Here is an 18,978-nt window from a genome sequence, read left to right as displayed (position 1 = left end):
TCAGGCACTAGAGAAGAAAAACAGCCATGTTACCTGCCTCAGTTTCCAGGGCTTAACTTTTCCACTTAGCTTAATAAATCTGGAGGTCCTAAAATTTTCAAGGATGAGATTGCAGGAAGGAATGAACAATGAACATGGTCCTGCTGGAAGGGAAAAGAGCTTACGGTCAAATCAAACTGCACAGAAAGCCTGAAAACTTTCTGTCTTAGGGTAGCAGTTCTTCAAGTGTGGGTCAAAACTATTTTCTTCATAATAGTAAATAGTCTTCGCCTTTTTTTTTTTTTGAGACAGGGCTTCACTGTTACCCAGGCTGGAGTACGATGGCGCGATCTCCACTCACTGCAACCTCCGTCTCCTGGGCTTAAGTGATTCTTTCACCCCAGCCTTCCAAGTGGCTGGGACTACAGGCACGTACCACCATGCCTGGCTAATTTTTGTATTTTTGCTAGAGATAGGGTTTTGCCATGTTGCCCAGGCTGGTCTTTAATTCCTGAGTTCAAGTGATCTGCCTGTCTTGGCCTCCCAAAGTGTGGGATTACAGGCGTGAGCCACCGGAGCTGGCCTTCTTTGTCTTTTTCTTTTTTCTTTTTTTTTTTTTTTTTTGAGAGGGAGTCTCGCTCTGTCGCCCAGGCTGGAGTGCAGTGGCCGGATCTCAGCTCACTGCAAGCTCCGCCTCCCGGGTTCCTGCCATTCTCCTGCCTCAGCCTCCCAAGTACCTGGGACTACAGGCGCCGCCACCACGCCCGGCTAGTTTTTTGTATATTTTAGTAGAGACGGGGTTTCACCGTGTTAGCCAGGATGGTCTCGATCTCCTGACCTCGTGATCCGCCCGTCTCGGCCTCCCAAAGTGCTGGGATTACAGGCTTGAGCCACCGTGCCCGGCCCTTTGTCTTTTTCATTAGGATTCTCTCACAAGTGTACAGTGGAGTTTTCCAGGGTCATGTAACTTGTGGTATCACATCAGAATGACTTCAGAAACAGATTTGAGAATCCAGCTGTTTCTCATGCAACTAGACACTAAGGGATCTTCAAAAATGTAAAAGTTTTGAATTTTACATTTTACATAAAAAATCTTCAAAAATGTAAAAGCATCATTCCTCTCACACGCACACACAAAATGTTTTTTGGAAAACATAGTGATGTTTTCCAAATACACTCTTTAACATCAAATGAGTTTATTATTATTTTAAAATGAATAAGTAAAAACATTTCTCAGTCGTAATCCCTGATAGACATAACCTACATAAACAAAATCTCTTTAGGGTCCTTAGCAACTTTTAAGAGTGTAAAGGGATTCTGAGACCAGACCAGGTTTGAGAACCACTGTCCTATAGTAAAAATGTTTTAGATTTATAATGACTTATAACACTGCTGAGGACGAGAACAAGCATTTAGGAAAAACTTAAGAACATCATGGAGAGCTGTTTCAAGACAGAGCTTCTGAACTTCCAACTAGACTTGAGATCAATAGACTTTGCCATGTTGCCCGGCTGGTCTTGAACTGCTGGCCTCAAGTGATCCTCCCACCTTGGCCTCTCAAAGTGTCGGTTTACAGGTGTGAGCCACTGTGCTCAGACCAAGAGAGTTTTAATGTCTTTAGTTTCAAATCCAAAACACCCTAAGAAATGCACATCTTTTTCTTTCTTTTTTTTTTTTTGAGACGGAGTCTGGCTCTGTCGCCTAGGCTGGAGTGTAATGGCGCAATCTCAGCTCACTGCAAGCTCCACCTCCTGGGTTCACACCATTCTCCCTGCCTCAGCCTCCGTTGTAGCTGGGACTACAGGCGCCCGCCACAACACCCAGCTAATTTTTTGTACTTTTAGTAGAGACGGGGTTTCACCATGTTAGCCAGGATGGTCTCGATCTCCTGACCTCGTGATCCACCCAACCGCGCCTGGCCAAAAAAACCCAAATATTTAAGGAAAGAGCCACTCCAGCAGATTTAGTCAAAGTTCAGAATGCTGCATCTTGTGACTAGGAAGGCTGGAAAAGACAGCAATACACTTCGAGCACAGCTTCCTCTGCTTTAAGGAGAGTGCTGCTTAATGGCACCAACACCATTTGTAACTGCTCTCAGCTGTTAGTTTCCCCTTTTTGGTGTACAGCTCAAATGCTCCAAATGCTCAGTGAAAGCAAATATGCCAAACCTCCCCAAAATACCATGGCCCACTAGGGGTTCAGTGGCCTTCCCATGTGTTCTGGCCTAGATGTGGCAAGTCCACGAAGATCTACCTGATGTCAAACTGTTTCTTTTTTCTTTTTTTGAGACAGAGTCTTGCTCTGTCGCCCAGGCTGGACTACAGTGGTGTGATCTCGGCTCACTGCATCTCCTGAGTTCAAGCGATTATCTTGCCTCAGCTTCCTGAGTAGCTGGGATTACAGGCATGCACCACTATGCCCAGTTAATTTTTGTATTTTTAGTAGAGATGGGGGTTTCACCAGGTTGGTCAGGCTGGTCTCGAACTCCTGACCTCGTGATCTGCCCGTCTCAGCCTCCCAAAGTGCTGGGATTACAGTCGTGAGCCACTGCGCACGGCCCAGGCTGTTTCTTTTCACTCTAAACTTTGGACAGGAATGCAAGATGAACTTGACCAAGTGACTGGGGAGCACCGAGTACTACTGAATCAAATGAAGGGTGCTCAAAGCCATTCAGTCTGTGATAATTCAGAATGTTAACCCGTGTTTGGTCAGGAAACACTATGGCAACTTTCCAAATTGGCAAATTTCCAAAGGAGCATCAAGAGAGTATCTTCAGATTGCAGTTTAAAAAAAAAATCAAAACTCAGAAGGATTAGCTAGTAGCCCCAAAAGATCAAAGAATATAGAAAATGCCCTGCAGAAAATGTTTCTGAAAAGCATCTTCCACTTAAAATCGTATTCATTGTGACATCAACAAAGGATGACAGCACATGGGAATGGCAACATCCTAGAAAAACAGGCCAGGTGCGTTGGCTCACACCTATGATCCCAGCATTCTGGGAGGCCGAGGTGGGCAGATCATGAGGTTAGGAGACTGAGACCACCCTGGCCAACATGGTGAAACCCCGTCGCTACTAAAATGCAAAAAATTAGCCAGGCGTGGTGGCTCTCGCTTGTAGTCCCAGCTACTTGAGAGGATGAGGCAGGAGAATCGCTTGAACCTGGGAGGCAGAGGTTGCAGGGAGCTATTGCGCCACTGCACTCCAGCCTGGTGACAGAGCAAGACTCTCCAAACAACAACAAAACAAAACAAAACAAACAAAGAAAAGTGTCAGTAAGTTCTGGAGTTGCTTCAAGTGGCTTCAATATATTTTGTAAAATTCTGAATTATGTCCTAGTCTCCACATACAGTGTGAAGTTACAATATTTTCCAATCAATGCTGAATGACATACTTTATGATTCTCGATTACTTTATGATTACCTTTTTTCTTATTTTTTGAGAAACATGGCTGGGCATGGTGGTTCATGCCTGTAGTCTCAGCACTTTGGGAGGCCAAGGGCTCCCAAGCAGATTGCTTGAGCCCAGGAGTTTGAGACCGGCCTGGGCAACACAGTGAAACCCCTGTCTCTACTAAAAATACAAAAAATTAGCCGGTGTGGTGGTGGCGTGAGCCTGTAGTCCCAGCTATGCAGGAGGTTGTGGTGGGAGCATCACCTGAGCACCCGAAATTAAGGCTGCAGTGAGCCCTGATTGCAGCACTGCACTCCAGCCTGGGCGAGAGGAGTGAGACCCTGCCTCAAAAGAAAGAAATAAAAAAAAAAAGCAAGTTATTTCTTCCTGGCAAAGTGTGTTGAGGCACTTTTTGGAAGCTGTCATATTTGGCAAAGTCCTAACATGAGGTCCAGAGCTCATTAGGCCAGGATTTGGAGCCAGGACTCCTGGCTTAGTATGATTATGGGTTCAATTTTTGAGACACCAACAGCTCAACCTACCTGGCTGACTTCTGTCTACCCTGTTCTCAAACCCCCCTCTTATTTGCCACTGCTCGGGCTTCACAGTGCTGATTAGAGCCATGCTCTCGATACCATCTCTGTATGTGTTCACGTGGCTCTTTCCTGAGAGCCCACATGGGTCAGACAGATCCTGCCCTGGGCAATGAGGGGAACATACCCCGGCCAGGTGGCCATGTCTCTCTTCTGACCCTCCCTTCCCTTGCACATGTGGCTGCCTTCCTGGGCATCCTTTGCTAGATTTCTTGCCTCTGCTCCGTCTTTTGGGGAGTTTGCTAGGGCTCTGTTCTCCACCCTCCGCCTTCTGGAGATGGGCCAGGACCACCTCAGCCTGTATCTTTTGTCCATGTGATCACCTGGACCTCCTGTCCGCACCTGTTTGTGTCCAGCTGTGAGTCTGACACCGCCACCTGAGACACAGGTTTAGGAAGGAAGATGAATTCAGTTAAGATTCGGCTCCAAAGAACTTCTCCCAGATCCTCCCCTATAATCGTGGGTCCTCCTTTGCCCGGCTCATTAGCCGGTATCCTGCAGGGGTCAGCCTGGCGTTATTTTCTCCAAGACATTCCTGACCTTCTTCTTGCCCCTCTCCCCCCATATTAGGTGCAAGGATGTCCTGGTACCGCCGACCCATGAACGCAAATCCCTTCTCTGGTTTGCCTTCCGTCTCCTCACCCTGAGGTGCTCAAGAAACGCGTGAAGGGCCCCGGTATGCTCGAAGCGCACAAACCTCCGAGGTAGCAGCCTCTAAACGGGGAGGCCAGGGAGTGACCGGAGGACATTTTCTTGTACACGCAGGGGTTGCCCCGGAACTCCCGTCACACAGACTCCTGGGCCAGCCTCCGGCCTTTGTCAACCTTCCCCTGTGGCCCTAGAAAGGCTCAGCCTGGGTTCGCGCCGGGTGGCGGCTCCCAGCAGGCCTAGCGCGGCGGGGCGGGGCCGGCGGCACGAGGACCAAGCAGCGCGGGCAGCACGCGCCGGGCCGGAGCCCGCCCACAACGGCGCGCGGCGCGTTCTGATTGGAAGGCCTCGAGCGGGGGCGGGGCTTCCAGAGCGCGTTTCCGCCGTCGCCTGTTCCCGCCCCGGAGACCCGGCAGTTGAGGGATTCCGACGCCTGGGCCTTGAGGATGCTGCGCAAGCTCACCCTCGAGCAGATCAACGACTGGTTCACCATTGGCAAGACCGTGACCAATGTGGAGCTGCTGGGCGCGCCGCCCGCCTTCCCGGCCGGGGCGGCCAGGGAGGAGGCTCAGCGCCAGGACGTGGCCCCCGGCGCCGGTCCCGCGGCCCAGGCTGCGGCCCTGGCCCAAGCTCCGGCCCAGCAGGCCGCTGCGTTCGAAAGGTAGGACGCGGGCGGGGCGGAGGCGGCTCGAGGGCGGCCGGGCGAGACCTGGCGACGAGGGCTCGGGCCACCCAGATCCTTCTCGCGAGCCCGTGCCCTCTCGTGGGGCTCCAGGGACCCCTGACCGTCCGGGGCGAGGGGTCACTACACAACCCGATGCGCGGCCCAGAGCGGTGCCTGCAAGGAAGCTGAGCTAGAGTTTTTGTTGTTGTTGTTGTTTTCCTTCAGTTCTTTTTTTTTTTTTTTTTTTTTTTTTTTTGAGACGGAGTCTCACGCTGTTGCCCAGGCTGGAGTGCAGTGGCGCGATCTCGGCTCACTGCAAGCTCCGCCTCCCGGGTTCCCGCCATTCTCCTGCCTCAGCCTCCTGAGTAGCTGGGACTACAGGCGCCCGCCACCGCGCCCGGCTAATTTTTTGTATTTTTAGTAGAGACGGGGTTTCACTGTGGTCTCGATCTCCTGACCTTGTGATCCGCCCGCCTCGGCCTCCCAAAGTGCTGGGATTACAGGCTTGAGCCACCGCGCCCGGCCTTTCCTTCAGTTCTTAATGTTTAAATTAACAGACCAGTTTTTGAGGCACTCTTAGGTTTCCAGAAGAAGGCAGCGGAGGGCAGAGGTCCCACAGGTCCCTTCCCTCCCACAGTTTCCCCTCTGAGCGTCTGTGTCAAGTGTGGGTTTTCGTGACAGCCGGCGAACCCGCATCGCTGCGTCTTCGTCACCCGGAGGCCATCGTTACAGGAGGGTTCACCCCGGTACTGGACGTTCTGTGGGTTTGGACGAACGCCTAAAGTCACGCATTACAGGAGTTCACTGCCTTACAGATCTTCTCGGCCCCACCTGCTCATGCCTCCCTTTCCCTACACCACGTGGAAACCACTGATTTTTTACTGTCTCCATAATTTTGCTTTTCCATACTGTCATCTAGTTGGAATCACACAATATGTGTAGCCTTTTTGATGGGTTTCTGTCACTTAGTATTATTATGCATTTGGGGTTCCTCCGTGCCTTTCCATGATTTGATAGCTGCTTTCCTTTTAGCATTGATTAATATTCCACTGTCTGGATGTACCACAGTGTATCCATTCACCTACTGAAGGAGAGCTTGGTTGCTTCCAAGTTCACTCCCCCCCCCGCCCCCGCCACCGCCACCGCGAGATGGAGTCTCACTTTGTCGCCCAGGCTGGAGTGGACTGGTGGAGTGGCGCGGTCTGAGCTCACTGCAATTTCCCCCTCCCAGGTTCAAGCGATTGTCCTGCCTCAGCCTCCTGAGTAGCTGAGACTACAGGCATGTGCCACTACGCCTGGCTAATTTTTGTATTTTTAATAAAGACAGGGTTTCACCGTGTTGGCCAGGCTAGTCTCGAACTCCTGACCTCAGGTGATCTGCCCACCTCAGCCTCCCAAAGTGCTGGGATTACAGGTGTGAGCCACTGCACCCGGCCTGTTTCCAAGTTTTGGCACTTTTTGTTTTTCCTTTTTGGGAGACGGAGTCTCACTCTGTCGTCCAGGCTGCAGTGCAGTGGCGCGATCTCGGCTCACTGCAAGCTCCGCCTCCCGGGTTCACGCCATTCTCCTGCCTCAGCCTCCCGAGTAGCTGGGACTACGGGCGCCCGCCACCGCGCCCAGCTAATTTTTTGTATTTTTTAGTAGAGACGGGGTTTCACCTTGGTCTCGATCTCCTGACCTCGTGATCCGCCCGCCGCGGCCTCCCAAAGTGCTGGGATTACAGGCGTGAGCCACCGCACCCGGCCTCACTATGCTTTAAGTAGCTACCATCAGTTACTTTGTTCACTTGATTTTGGTGGAAATAAAAAGGCAAGAGGATGTCCTCTGTTTTTAGAGGAAAGACCTAGATTTGGTGAGTAGAAACACCTGCTCCCTCTTCTCTTTAAAGAAGGCCCTGGGAGAAGTACCTTGAGCTTGGGGTATCTCCATCACTCTTGCTCAGTCCCCAGTCCAACACCCTTTACAGTTGAGAAGGTGGTTTTGTTTTTCTTTTTCTTTTTTCTTTAATTTTTTTTTTTTTTTGTGACAGAATTTCCCTCTTGTTGCCCAGGCTGGAGTGCAGTGGCGCAATCTTGGCTCACCACAACCTCCGCCTCCTGGGTTCAAGTGATTCTCCTGCCTCAGCCTCCCTGGAATTACTGGTGCACGCCACCACGCCCAGCTTATTTTGTATTTTTTTTTTTTTTTGAGACAGAGTCTCACTCTGACGCCCAGGCTGGAGTGCCATGACACGACCTCTGCTCACTGCAAGCTCCGCCTCCCAGGTTCACACCCTTCTCCTGCCTCAGCCTTCCGAGAAGCTGGGACTACAGGCGCCCGCCACCACGCCAGGCTAATTTTTTTTGTATTTTTAGTAGAGACGGGGTTTCACCGTGTTAGCCAGGATGGTCTCCGTCTCCTGACCTCATGATCTGCCCGCCTTGGCCTCCCAAAGTGCTGGGATTACAGACGTGAGCCACCGTGCCCGGCCTATTTTGTATTTTTAGTAGAGACAGCGTTTCACTGTGTTGACCAGGCTGATCTTGAACTCCTGACCTTGCGATCCACCCATGTCGGCCTCCCAAAGTGCTGGGATTCCAGGTGTGAGCCACTGTGCCTGGCTTTTTCTTTTTTAAAGTTACTCTTGTTTGTTAGTTTTGTCTGATTTGATGGATAGGCCCAGACTCTGGGTCAAGCTTTTGTGGGTTGCTTCAAGCCTTTGTAGAGTTCTTTCAAGTACACCTTTGGGATCTTTGGTAAATTTGGTTCTTGGAGGTGCAGAGAGGACCAAGAGACCCCTTGTGCAACTTTGGAGTGGCTGTGTGTTTGACACTATTTCCTTGAGCTGCTCTGGTAAATGATCCCGTAGGCCGTAGGCCGCCTCCTCTACTTAATGGTCCATCACTTACTCCTTAGTCTTAACAGTCTTAACAGCATTGCTGTTAAATAACTCATTGTGATATTGGAAGTAAATTATTACTGACCTTGTCAGAAACTATAGATGTATTCAGCACTAAGGACAAGTTTTTACGATTTCTAGCCTTCATGGGCTGAGACTTTTATAAAATCAATAAAAATGAATTTTTAGAGCAATGAAATGAAAAAAGACAGCATACTAATCCCATTTAAAAAATTACTAGATTCAGGCCGGGCGTGGTGGCTCAAGCCTGTAATCCCAGCACTTTGGGAGGCCGAGACGGGCGGATCACGAGGTCAGGAGACAGAGACCATCCTGGCGAACACGGTGAAACCCCGTCTCTACTAAAAAAATACAAAAAAAAACTAGCCGGGCGAGGTGGCGGTCGCCTGTAGTCCCAGCTACACAGGAGGCTGAGGCAGGAGAATGGCGTAAACCCGGGAGGCGGAGCTTGCAGTGAGCTGAGATCCGGCCACTGCGCTCCAGCCCCGGCGACAGAGCGAGACTCCGTCTCAAAAAAAAAAAAAAAAAAAAAAAAAAAAAATTACTAGATTCAGTCTGGGTGTGGTGGCTCATGTCTGTAATCCCAGCACTTTGGGAGTCCAAGGCAGGCAGATCATTTGAGGTCAGGAGTTCCAAGACCAGCCTGACCAACATGGTGAAACCCTGTCTCTACCAAAAGAATGCAAAAATTTCCCGGGCATGGTGGTTTGTGCCTGCAGTCCCAGCTACTCAGGAGGCTGAGGTGGGAGAATCGCTTGAGTCCCTGAGGCAGAGGTTGCAGTGAGCTGAGATTGTGCCACTGCACTCCAGCCTGGGTAACAGAATGAGACCCTGTCTCAAAAAAAAAAAAAATTCAACATATGTAAAATTGCTTCGCGAAATTGCTGTAAACACTTTAACTTCTGTATTTAACCACTGACAGGCAATGTTTGTCTATGGGTAGTGCTAGCTTTGATGAAATTCTTCTGGAAGTAGCTTCCTGGGCTCTAGGTGCATATGTATTCGATGCCAGAGTTTCCAGCATGTAGCAGGCACTCAGCTAAATATAGCTGTATTATTGAATCTGCACAACAACGCTTTGAGGTTGATGGCTTTATCATCAACTGATTATTTCATGATTTTGTAGATGAAGCAATAGGTTTTGGTGGTAAAGTGACTTGTCCAACTTCCTGTAGCAAATGGTGGTGATGGGCAGAATGACTCCCCCAAAGATGTTCACTGGAACCTGTAACTATGTAATGTTACCTGGTGAAAGAGATTTCGCAGCTGTAATTAAGGTTACAGATCGTAGGATAGGAAGATTAGCTAGATTGTCTGACTGGGCCCAGTCTGATCACATGAGCCCTTAAAAGCAGATAACTTTCTCTGGATGGAGTCAGATAAATTTGAAACGAGAGATTTGAAACGTCATTGCTTGGAGGGGCCATGTCAAAAGCATGAGAATGGAATATGGGTAGCTAGGAGCAAAGACTGGATCCCACTTGACAGCAGGTAAGGAAACGGGTACCTCAGTCCTACAGTTGCAAGGGACTGAGTTTGCAAGGGACTGATCCTACAATTGCAAGGGCCTGGTTTTGACCAACAGCCTGAATGCACTGCCAGTAGGGAAGGAAACTCTGCCAACACCTTGATTTAGCTTTAGGAAACCCTAAGCAGGGGATCCAGTTGAGTTCACCTGGACTTGTAATACGTTTGCATTGTTTGAAACTGCTATGTTTGTGTGATTTGTTGAGGCAGCAATGCATTAGGGTACAAATCCGGTGGCAGAGCTGGGTTCAGATTGGGGTGAGCTGACTTGTGAACCTGGCACAGTGCCTGGCACATAGTGGATACTTGGATACTTGTTGAATGATATTTTTCCCAGTGAAGGTGAGTGTTGAGTGAGGCACTGACATTAGTGAGAGAACATTTGACATAGGGGAGGGATGGTTTTTATAAGCATAGGGTATTGCACAGTTAAAATGTATTTGTTAGAGATAGTCACTCAATGGTAAAATTAGTGTACACCAAGTCACTGCAGTCCAGTCTGGGAGAGTGTTGCTAAATCAGCTTAATGATTAAATCAGCTTAAATCAGCAGAAGAACATGGGCATTTTTTTTTTTTTTTTTTAATCAGCTGAATGAGTAGTGACCACCAGCTTTAAAAAAGAAATAGAGAATGCCAGACTACATCATAGGTAGCTCAGACAAGAATTGCCGGAGATGGTGTGGGCGCCTGTGGGTCCCAGCATGAATCTTACTGTGTTGATGAAAGTGTTGCTGGAGTGCCTGTAGGGAACGGTTTATTAATTTTGTTTCCAGTGATTTTTATGGATTTCCCCATGTTTCCTTTTCCACATGGTACTATATTTTCCTGTTTGATGGTGATTATTCTTTCTGTTATCCGTACATTCTCGTGTCTTCACCTTCACATATGAAGAAGAAAACCTCAGTGGCTGTGATACACCGTTTTGAGCATCCTCCAGTGTGTACCACCAGCTTTCCTGTGAACTGCAGCCCATGGCTGGGAGCCATGCATCACTCCCAGCTTCCTTCTGCCTTGTGTTTCTTTGTGCTTTCTGCCATGGACTTTCTGTCTTCACAGCTCACATTAACTCCTGGCTCATGAAGGTCTTACTTAATTCTCACTTTTGTGTCTTTGACTGTTCAACACCTTATTAAAATGTTCTTTGCCTTTGGGAAGCCTTAACCATAGAAAGCTTTCAGATTTCCACTATCTGGTGATTACTTTCATCTAACTCCTTTATTTATTTATTTATTTATTTATTTATTTATTTATTTGTTTGAGACAGAGTCTCGCTCTGTCACCCAGGCTGAAGTGCAGTGGTACGATCTCGGCTCACTCAAGCTCCGCCTCCCGGGTTCATGCCATTCTCCTGCCTCAGCCTCCCGAGTAGCTGGGACTTGTAGTCCGCCACCACACCTGGCTAAGTTTTTGTATTTTTAGTAGAGACGGGGTTTCACCATGTTAGCCAAGATGATTTCGATCTCCTGACCTCGGGATCCGCCCACCTCGGCCTCCCAAAGTGCTGGGATTACAGGCGTGAGCCACCGCGCCCAGCTCCTGATTTATTTTATTTTACTATTATTATTTTAAAAAATATTATTAAAAAAAATAGGCCAGGCGTGGTGGCTCACGCCTGTAATCCCAGCACTTTGGGAGGCCGAGACGGGCGGATCACGAGGTCAGGAGATCGAGACCATCCTGGCTAACATGGTGAAACCCCATCTGTACTAAAAAATACAAAAAACTAGCCGGGCGAGGTGGCAGGCGCCTGTAGTCCCAGCTACTCAGGAGGCTGAGGCAGGAGAATGGCGTAAACCCGGGAGGCGGAGCTTGCAGTGAGCTGAGATCTGGCCACTGCACTCCAGCCCCGGTGACAGAGCGAGACTCCGTCTCAAAAAAAAAAAAAAAAAAAAAAAAAATAGAGACAGGGTTTTGCCTTGTTGTCCAGGCTTGTCTCAAACTCCTGAGCTCAAGTAGTCTGTCTGCCTCGGCCTCCCAAAGTGCTGGGATTACAGGTGTGAGCCACCGCATCTGGCCCAGATCCCTAAGTCTTGGTTTTGGCACTTGTTGTCTCTTACTGAAGTTGAATGCCTGCTGTGTTGGGCATTGTGTTAGGTGACACAGGAAATGAACCATCTAGGCCCTTCTGACAGACAGGGGAAGTTAAGATCGGAGCAGTTGAAGTTTACTTTGTCCTCGTCCACATACCTATTATATTGTAGAATGGGTGTGTGGACTCCAAGGCATATTGTTTTTTTCTTTTTGTCTTGTTGCCTTTTGGTATTTAGGCGTCACATAGATGTTAATGTATGACTCTGTAACTCTCCAAGAATTCGTATTTTCTGTTCACCCACAAAATCCACTTTTTTTTTTCTCTGTCACCCAGGCTGGAGTGCAGTGCTGCTGTGCATAGCTCGCTGCAGCCTTGGACTCCTGGGCTCAAGCGATTTTCCTGCCTCAGCCTCCCAAGTAGCTGGGACTACAGGCACATGCCGCATGCCTGGCTAATTTGTTTTTTATTTTTTGTAAAGATGGTGTCTCACTGTGTTGCCTATGCTGGTGTCAAACTCCTGGGCTCAAGCAATCCTCTCTTCTGGGCCTCCCAAGATGCTGGGATTATAGGAATGAGCCACTGCCCTGGCCAAAGTCCACATTTTTTTTTTTTTTTTTGAGACGGAGTCTAGCTCTGTCGCCCAGGCTGGAGCGCAGTGGCCGGATCTCAGCTCACTGCAAGCTCCGCCTCCCGGGTTTGCACCATTCTCCTGCCTCAGCCTCCCAAGTAGCTGGGACTACAGGCGCCCGCCACCTCGCCCGGCTAATTTTTTGTATTTTTTTTAGTAGAGACGGGGTTTCACCGTGTTAGCCAGGATGGTCTCGATCTCCTGACCTCGTGATCCGCCCATCTCGGCCTCCCAAAGTGCTGGGATTACAGGCTTGAGCCACCGCGCCCGGCCAAGTCCACATTTTTTTTTTTTTTTTTTTTTTGAGACGGAGTCTCGCTCTGTCGCCCAGGCTGGAGTGCAGTGGCCGGATCTCAGCTCACTGCAAGCTCCGCCTCCCGGGTTCACGCCATTCTCCTGCCTCAGCCTCCTGAGTAGCTGGGACTACAGGCGCCCGCCACCTCGCCCGGCTAGTTTTTTTTTGTATTTTTAGTAGAGACGGGGTTTCACTGTGTTAGCCAGGATGGTCTCGATCTCCTGACCTCGTGATCCACCCGTCTCGGCCTCCCAAAGTGCTGGGATTACAGGCTTGAGCCACCGCGCCCGGCCAAAGTCCACATTTTTAAAAGACCTTTTGGTCGTTTAACAGATTTTGTTTATTAAATAATTTTCCCATTGCTTAAAAAAGTCCTGGCGCATATCCTCTGTATGTACTGTGTGCCGCTGGAGTAGAGCAATTGAAAGGGAGAGAATAGGTGTGGTCAGCGAGCTAACAGGAGATCAAGAGGTATGTCCTGGCCGGCCGCGGTGGCTCACGCCTGTAATCCCAACACTTTGGGAGGCCTAGGCGGGTGGATCACAAGGTCAGGAGATTGAGACCATCCTGGCTAACACAGTGAAACCCTGTCTCTACTGAAAATACAAAAAATTAGCCGGTCATGGTGGCGGGCGCCTGTAATCTCAGCTACTCGGAAGGCTGAGGCAGGAGAATGGCATGAACTTGGGAGGTGGAGCTTGCAGTGAGCCGAGATGGCGCCACTGCACTCCAGCCTGGGCGACAGAATAAGACTGTGTCTCAAAAAAAAAAAAAAGGGAAAAAAAAAAGGAAAAAAGAGTTATGTCCTGCATCATAGTGAGGACCTTGCTGCTTCATCTGAGGGAGCCAGGGAGCCACTGGAGGAGGCTTTGGGGTTCTGAGCAGAGTTGTGAGGTGATGTGACTTCTGACTTTAATAGGATCACAGCTGTGGTGAGTGGATTGAAGCGGGCAAGGGCAGGAACAGGGTGGTCAGAGAAGAATCTCTTGATGTCCTCTGTGATGATTAACTGTGTGTCAGCTTGGCTGGGCGACAGTGCCCAGATATTTGGTCAAACACTACCGTGGATGTTTTTTGAAGGTGTTTTTTAGATGAGACTAACGTTGCAAATCTGTGGACTTTGGGTAAAGCAGATCATGCTCCATGAGGTAGGAGGGCCTCGTCCAGTCAGTTAAGACCTGAATGCAGCGAAGACTGACCTTCCCTGAGCAAGAAGAAACTGTGCCAGCCGACTGACTTTGGACTTGCACTGCAACCTTTCCCTGGGTCTCCAGCCTGGTGGCCTATCCTGCAGATTCTGGACTTGCACCTCTACAGCTGGGGGAGCTAATTCCTTAAACTACATTTCTTTCTCCACATCTTGTTGGTTCTGTTTCTTTGGAGAACTATAACTGACACATCATTCAAGCAAAAGATAGGATGGTGGCTTAGACCAGGCAGGTAGCTGAGGGGTGGAGGATGGGGGGTGTGGTAAGCAATGGTGGCATTTGGGACATGTTCTTAATTAAGCTGGGGGCAAGGACTCTGTAGCTGGAGCAAGTGGAGGATGTGAGTGGGGAAGGAATCACAGGTGACACCAAGGTTTCTGGCCTAGCAAGTGACAGGTATTGCCTTCAGTTTGTGGGGGAATACCAGGATTGATTTTGAACATGTTCACTTTAAAATGCCTGTTAGACAGCAATACATGTAGGCAGTCTGGAGTTGAGGAAGGAAGTCTGGCAGAACTAGACATTGGGAAGTTTAACTTCAAGACTGATGAGATCCCTTAACTAGGATGTATCCTAGTGAGTGGGTATAGAGAGAAGGGCCCACCTGGGGTGCTTGAGTGTTATAGGTGAAGGAGATGCAGTGAGAAAAGGAGACTGAGAACAAGTGGTCAGAGGAACACCAAGTGAGCGAGGCCCGCTTTAATCAAAAACAGCTTGCTTAGTGCCCTGCACATGCGTATCTTAACACTTTCATGGGAATGCTTTTGGATGTTATTTTTCTCACATAAGAACTTATTAAGGGTACAAATTATCAGGGAATCTCCACCCCTTGGTGCAGTACCTGACGTAGTAGGAACTCAAATATTTGTTGTTTGAATGAATGGCCTAGGAGGTCACAATAATAATAGTATTTTTTTTTTTTTTTTGAGACTGAGTCTCGCTCTGTCCCCCAGGCTGGAGTGCAGTGGCGCAGTCTTGGCTCACTGGAAGCTCCGCCTCCAGCGTTCACGCCATTCTCCTCCCAAGTAGCTGAGACTACAGGCACCCGCCACCACGCCTGGCTAATTTTTGTATTTTTAGTAGAGGTGAGGTTTCACTGTATTAGCCAGGATGGTCTCGATCTCCTGACCTCGTGATCTGCCCGCCTCAGCCTCCCAAAGTGCTGGGATTACAGGCGTGAGCCACTGCACCCGGCCAATAATAGTAATTTTTTTTTTTTTACAAGAGGGAAGGCAGGGCATTTGCTGAGTAGATAAGCGTGGCAGAGCGCTGTTACGTATTTACCATGGGAAAATGGAAGCAAGGTAATGACTGGGGATAATTATTATTTTCAGACGGGGTCTCCCTCTGTTCCCGCAGATGGAGTGCAGTGGCACAGTCACGTTTCACTGCAGCCTTGACCTCCTGGGCTCAAGTGATCCTCCCTTGATTTTCCCACCTCAGTCTCCTGAGTAGCTGGGACCACAGGTGCATACTACCATGCCTGACCAATTAAAAAAATGTTTTTGGAGACACGGGATTTCACTATGTTATCCAGGCTGGTCTCAAATTCCTGGGCTCAAGTGATCTTCCCACCTTGGCTTCCCAAAGTGCTAGGATTACAGGCATGAGCCACCATGCTCAACCTAGAAGACCCCAATTATTGAATGCTTACAATATGTCCATATTCTAAACATGGTGAGAGTTGCTGCTTCATGCATTCCTGTCTTGATTGAATCATAAATCTCTGTCTTACTCCTCGGGCCATACTGGATTTTCCTAAGGAGTGTATCCGAGTGTGTATATAGGTATACAATCAAACAATAAAAATCACAATATCCTGGTAAGTGTACTATAAAATATTTCCAGAATAAGGGTGCTTCTCACAGTTTACATTGTTACCACTCTTGACCAAACCACTGCCATCATCTCTTGCCTGGATTATTGCAGAAACCGTCTATGTTTGGTCTCCTGACTTTTCAACCTTACCCCGCAGTAATCTAATGATGTAGATGCTAAGTTAATATTTGTTGAATGATGGCCTGGCATAGTGGCTCATGCCTGTAATTCCAGTGCTTTGGGAAGCTGAGGTGGGAGGATCACTTGAGGCCAGGAGTTCGAGACTAGCCTGGGCAATATAGGGAGACCATGTCTCTACAAAATATTAAAAAATTAGCCCGGTGTTATGGTGCCTGACTGTAGTCCCAGCTACTTGGCAGGCTGACTCAGAAGGATCACTTGAAGCCAGGAGTTCAAGGCTGCAGTGAGCTATGATTGTACCACTGCACTCCTGGGCAACAGAGCAAGAGCCTGTCTCTAAAAAAATTGTTGAATGAACAAATTCTTGAGTAAACCTTCACACCTGAGGTTCTTTGAGCACATGTGACCTCCTGTGGCATTGATTGCTGTTAGGATAAAATTTTGTCTGACTCTGCATCTAGGCTTGGCGAGCATTCCTCCATTGGGCATCTCCTCGTCTGCTGCTTTTGCTGTGCTCTGGTCACATTGGCATTTTTTCTGTGTCTTGAAGATAGCAAGCTCATTCCCACCTTGCAGCTTCCACATTGACTCTTTCTTCTGTATTCAGTGCTTCCCCTCGCTCCCTTCCCATGACAGGCTCCTTTCTTCATTTGGGACCCTGTTCAGATATCTCCTTAGAGAAGTTGCCTGTGACCTCCATAGCTAAAGCAGCCCTTCCCTCCTTCCTTTTCTTTAGTCTTTTACACACTCTCTCTAGTCTTTTAAACAACTTTTTACCTTCTCCAAGCACTGAACTCCTGCCTCCATCCAGTCCTGTTTGTGATAACCAAAATCCAGCTCTGCCAGTTACCTTTGGATTGTGATTGTGGTTTTGGCCCCTCCCCCACCCCAGGGGGGACCAGAAGGATTCTGAGATTTCTGGCTTGTAGAATAGAGTAGATAGGTGGTGCTGTCATTTACTGAGATAGAAAATACCAATTGATGAAATGTTTGAAGAATTATGCTTTTAGAGGGTGTGTGTGTATTGGTACTGGCTGGTTCTTGAGTTCTGTTTGTCCCTTTAGAACACAAAAATTTCTCTATGACTTTGGTTTTGAACATGTTGATTTTCTTTTCTTTTTTTTTTTTTTTTTGAGACGGAGTCTCGGCTCTGGCTAGTAATGCTACCTCGAGAGCCTATTATATGTTGGGGATTATGCAGATTGCTTTTATGTGGATTCATTTATTCTTTCTGTTCCCTAGCTAAAGATTGTAGCTCCTGAACGAGTGCTGCTTTCTCTTCATAAAACACACCTGAAGTGTTCCCAGTCGTCCCCTTCCCACCTGTGCCCTCTTTATATTTTCCTTTTGTTTTTTGTTTTTTGTTTTTTTTTTTTTTGAGACGGAGTCTCTCTCTGTCGCCCAGGGCAGTGGCGCGATCTCGGCTCACTGCAAGCTCCACCTCCCGGGTTCACGGCATTCTCCTGCCTCAGCCTCCCGGGCAGCTGGGACTACAGACGCCTGCCACCTTGCCCGGCTAATATTTTGTATTTTTAGTAGAGACGGGGTTTCACCATGTTAGTCAGGATGGTCTTGATCTCCTGACCTCGTGATCCACCTGCCTCCACCTCTTAAAGTGTTGGGATTACAGGCGTGAGCCACCGCGCCCGGTCCCCCCATTATATTTTCGATCCTGATTCCTTTGCCAGCTTTAGGTATTATGAATAGGCTAGTGTATAAAAACATGGATCTGTCACTATTCAGGAAGTTATTTGTATTAAAATTTCTATTCGATTTATAGGTTTTCCAGAAATAACTACAGTTTTAAATTACGTATACCAATACTCTCACAGGACATGAGTGTTAGGTTTGCCAACAACAAAGTGAGAGATGGAAACTCAAAACTTAATGTATTTTTCCTTTCTTTTTTCAAGCTTGGGTGGAAAATTAATTAAATTGCGTGTGGGTGACTTAGAGTGTCTAGGACTCATTTTCATCCTGAACTAGCGGAGTGATGTCACTGTCCATAGCTGCTTCAGTCACCAGAAGCTTTTTGCCGGGAGTTATTTCTCCCTGTCTGAATACAGAGGATGACTCTCTCTAGCAAGTGGTGTGGTGTTGTCCAGTGGCTGCTTGAGGAGCCTTGGAGAGTGAAGGAAATGATTTGCATCTCTTCATGGCATATATTTCCTGGTATGTGTGGTGGGATGATCAATTCTAGTACTGTGCTTCATATACAAACTTCACGTTCTCCATGTTTCTTTAAATGAAAATTTTGTTCTCACCATGATTTAAGCAATGATATTTTCTTAAAACTCATGTTCACTGCTTACTGTATTCACTGCACAATAAGCAGTTGTGTACTTTTCGGGGCATTTATCTCTCCCACATATAGTTTCCACTCTAGGAAATCTTACAGTGACTAAAGAAGCCAAAGGTAGTATGTAGGAAAACTGAAAATTTCAGAGCAGGAATGAGAGGTGTCTTTATTTTAAATCTACTTGGGACTGTGTTTCTGTTTCTGTTGTCTTGTTAAACCCTAATCAGGTGGGTTGCATTACATGGTTGGGATTTAAGACCAAATTGAGGTCAGTTGAAAATGGTACAGAAGTTGGCTAAGAATGCAGGGAGAATAAAGTTAGAAGATATATATATATATATTTTTAGTAGTGTATATTTAGTTCTAGTCTTTTTGAAAAAAAGTTTTTTTGTTTTTGTTTTTTTGTTTTGTTTTTTTGAGACAAGGTCTTTCTCTGTTGCCCAGGTTGAGGTGCAGTGGTGTGATCATAGCTCACTGCAGCCTTGAATTCCTGGGCTCCGGTGAGCTTCCTGTCACAACCTCCTGAGTAGCCACGCTACAGGTGTGTGCCACCACACCCAACTTGTTCCAATTTTGATACATACTTTTTTTATTTTTAGATGAAAGAAAACTGGTAAATCTTCGAATATAAAGTTATAATTAGGTTCCTTGGACTTACCTTTAAGAATGAATTCTAGCACTTTATAAAAAAAATCTGACTAATATATAGTTTCCTCCTTTTAATAAAGTTTTGAAAAGCCAGATTTTATATATTAAATATTTTGCTATTTCACCTGAGTATAAGTTTAAATTATTCACCAACAGTGAATGTTTTTCTTTGAGAGTAGCAGCTACTCATGTTGCTAAATCAGCCT

The 18,978-nt window shown here is 47.6% G+C and overlaps 1 protein-coding gene across 4 annotated transcripts in view; it reads left to right on the top strand.

Annotated features, from left to right (window-relative positions):
• The first annotated feature begins 5,028 nt into the window (after positions 1-5,028).
• LOC105489826 (tudor domain containing 9) overlaps positions 5,029-18,978 on the top strand; it is a 147,507-nt gene continuing 133,557 nt past the window's right edge. For 3 of the 4 annotated variants that reach the window (XM_071099493.1, XM_011754999.3, XM_011754998.3), the window contains exon 1: positions 5,076-5,273. In XM_071099493.1, coding sequence (XP_070955594.1) covers positions 5,123-5,273 — 151 coding nt within the window. In that variant the 5' untranslated portion in view covers positions 5,076-5,122. Of the gene's footprint in view, positions 5,274-18,978 lie in introns of all 4 variants that reach the window. The other variant, XM_011754996.2, reaches the window with a different exon arrangement.

Source organism: Macaca nemestrina, chromosome 7 (assembly GCF_043159975.1).
Source record: "Macaca nemestrina isolate mMacNem1 chromosome 7, mMacNem.hap1, whole genome shotgun sequence".
Lineage (NCBI taxonomy): Eukaryota > Metazoa > Chordata > Mammalia > Primates > Cercopithecidae > Macaca > Macaca nemestrina.
Note: the sequence above shows the minus strand (reverse complement) of the source record. Positions and strands in the feature narration are given on the sequence as shown.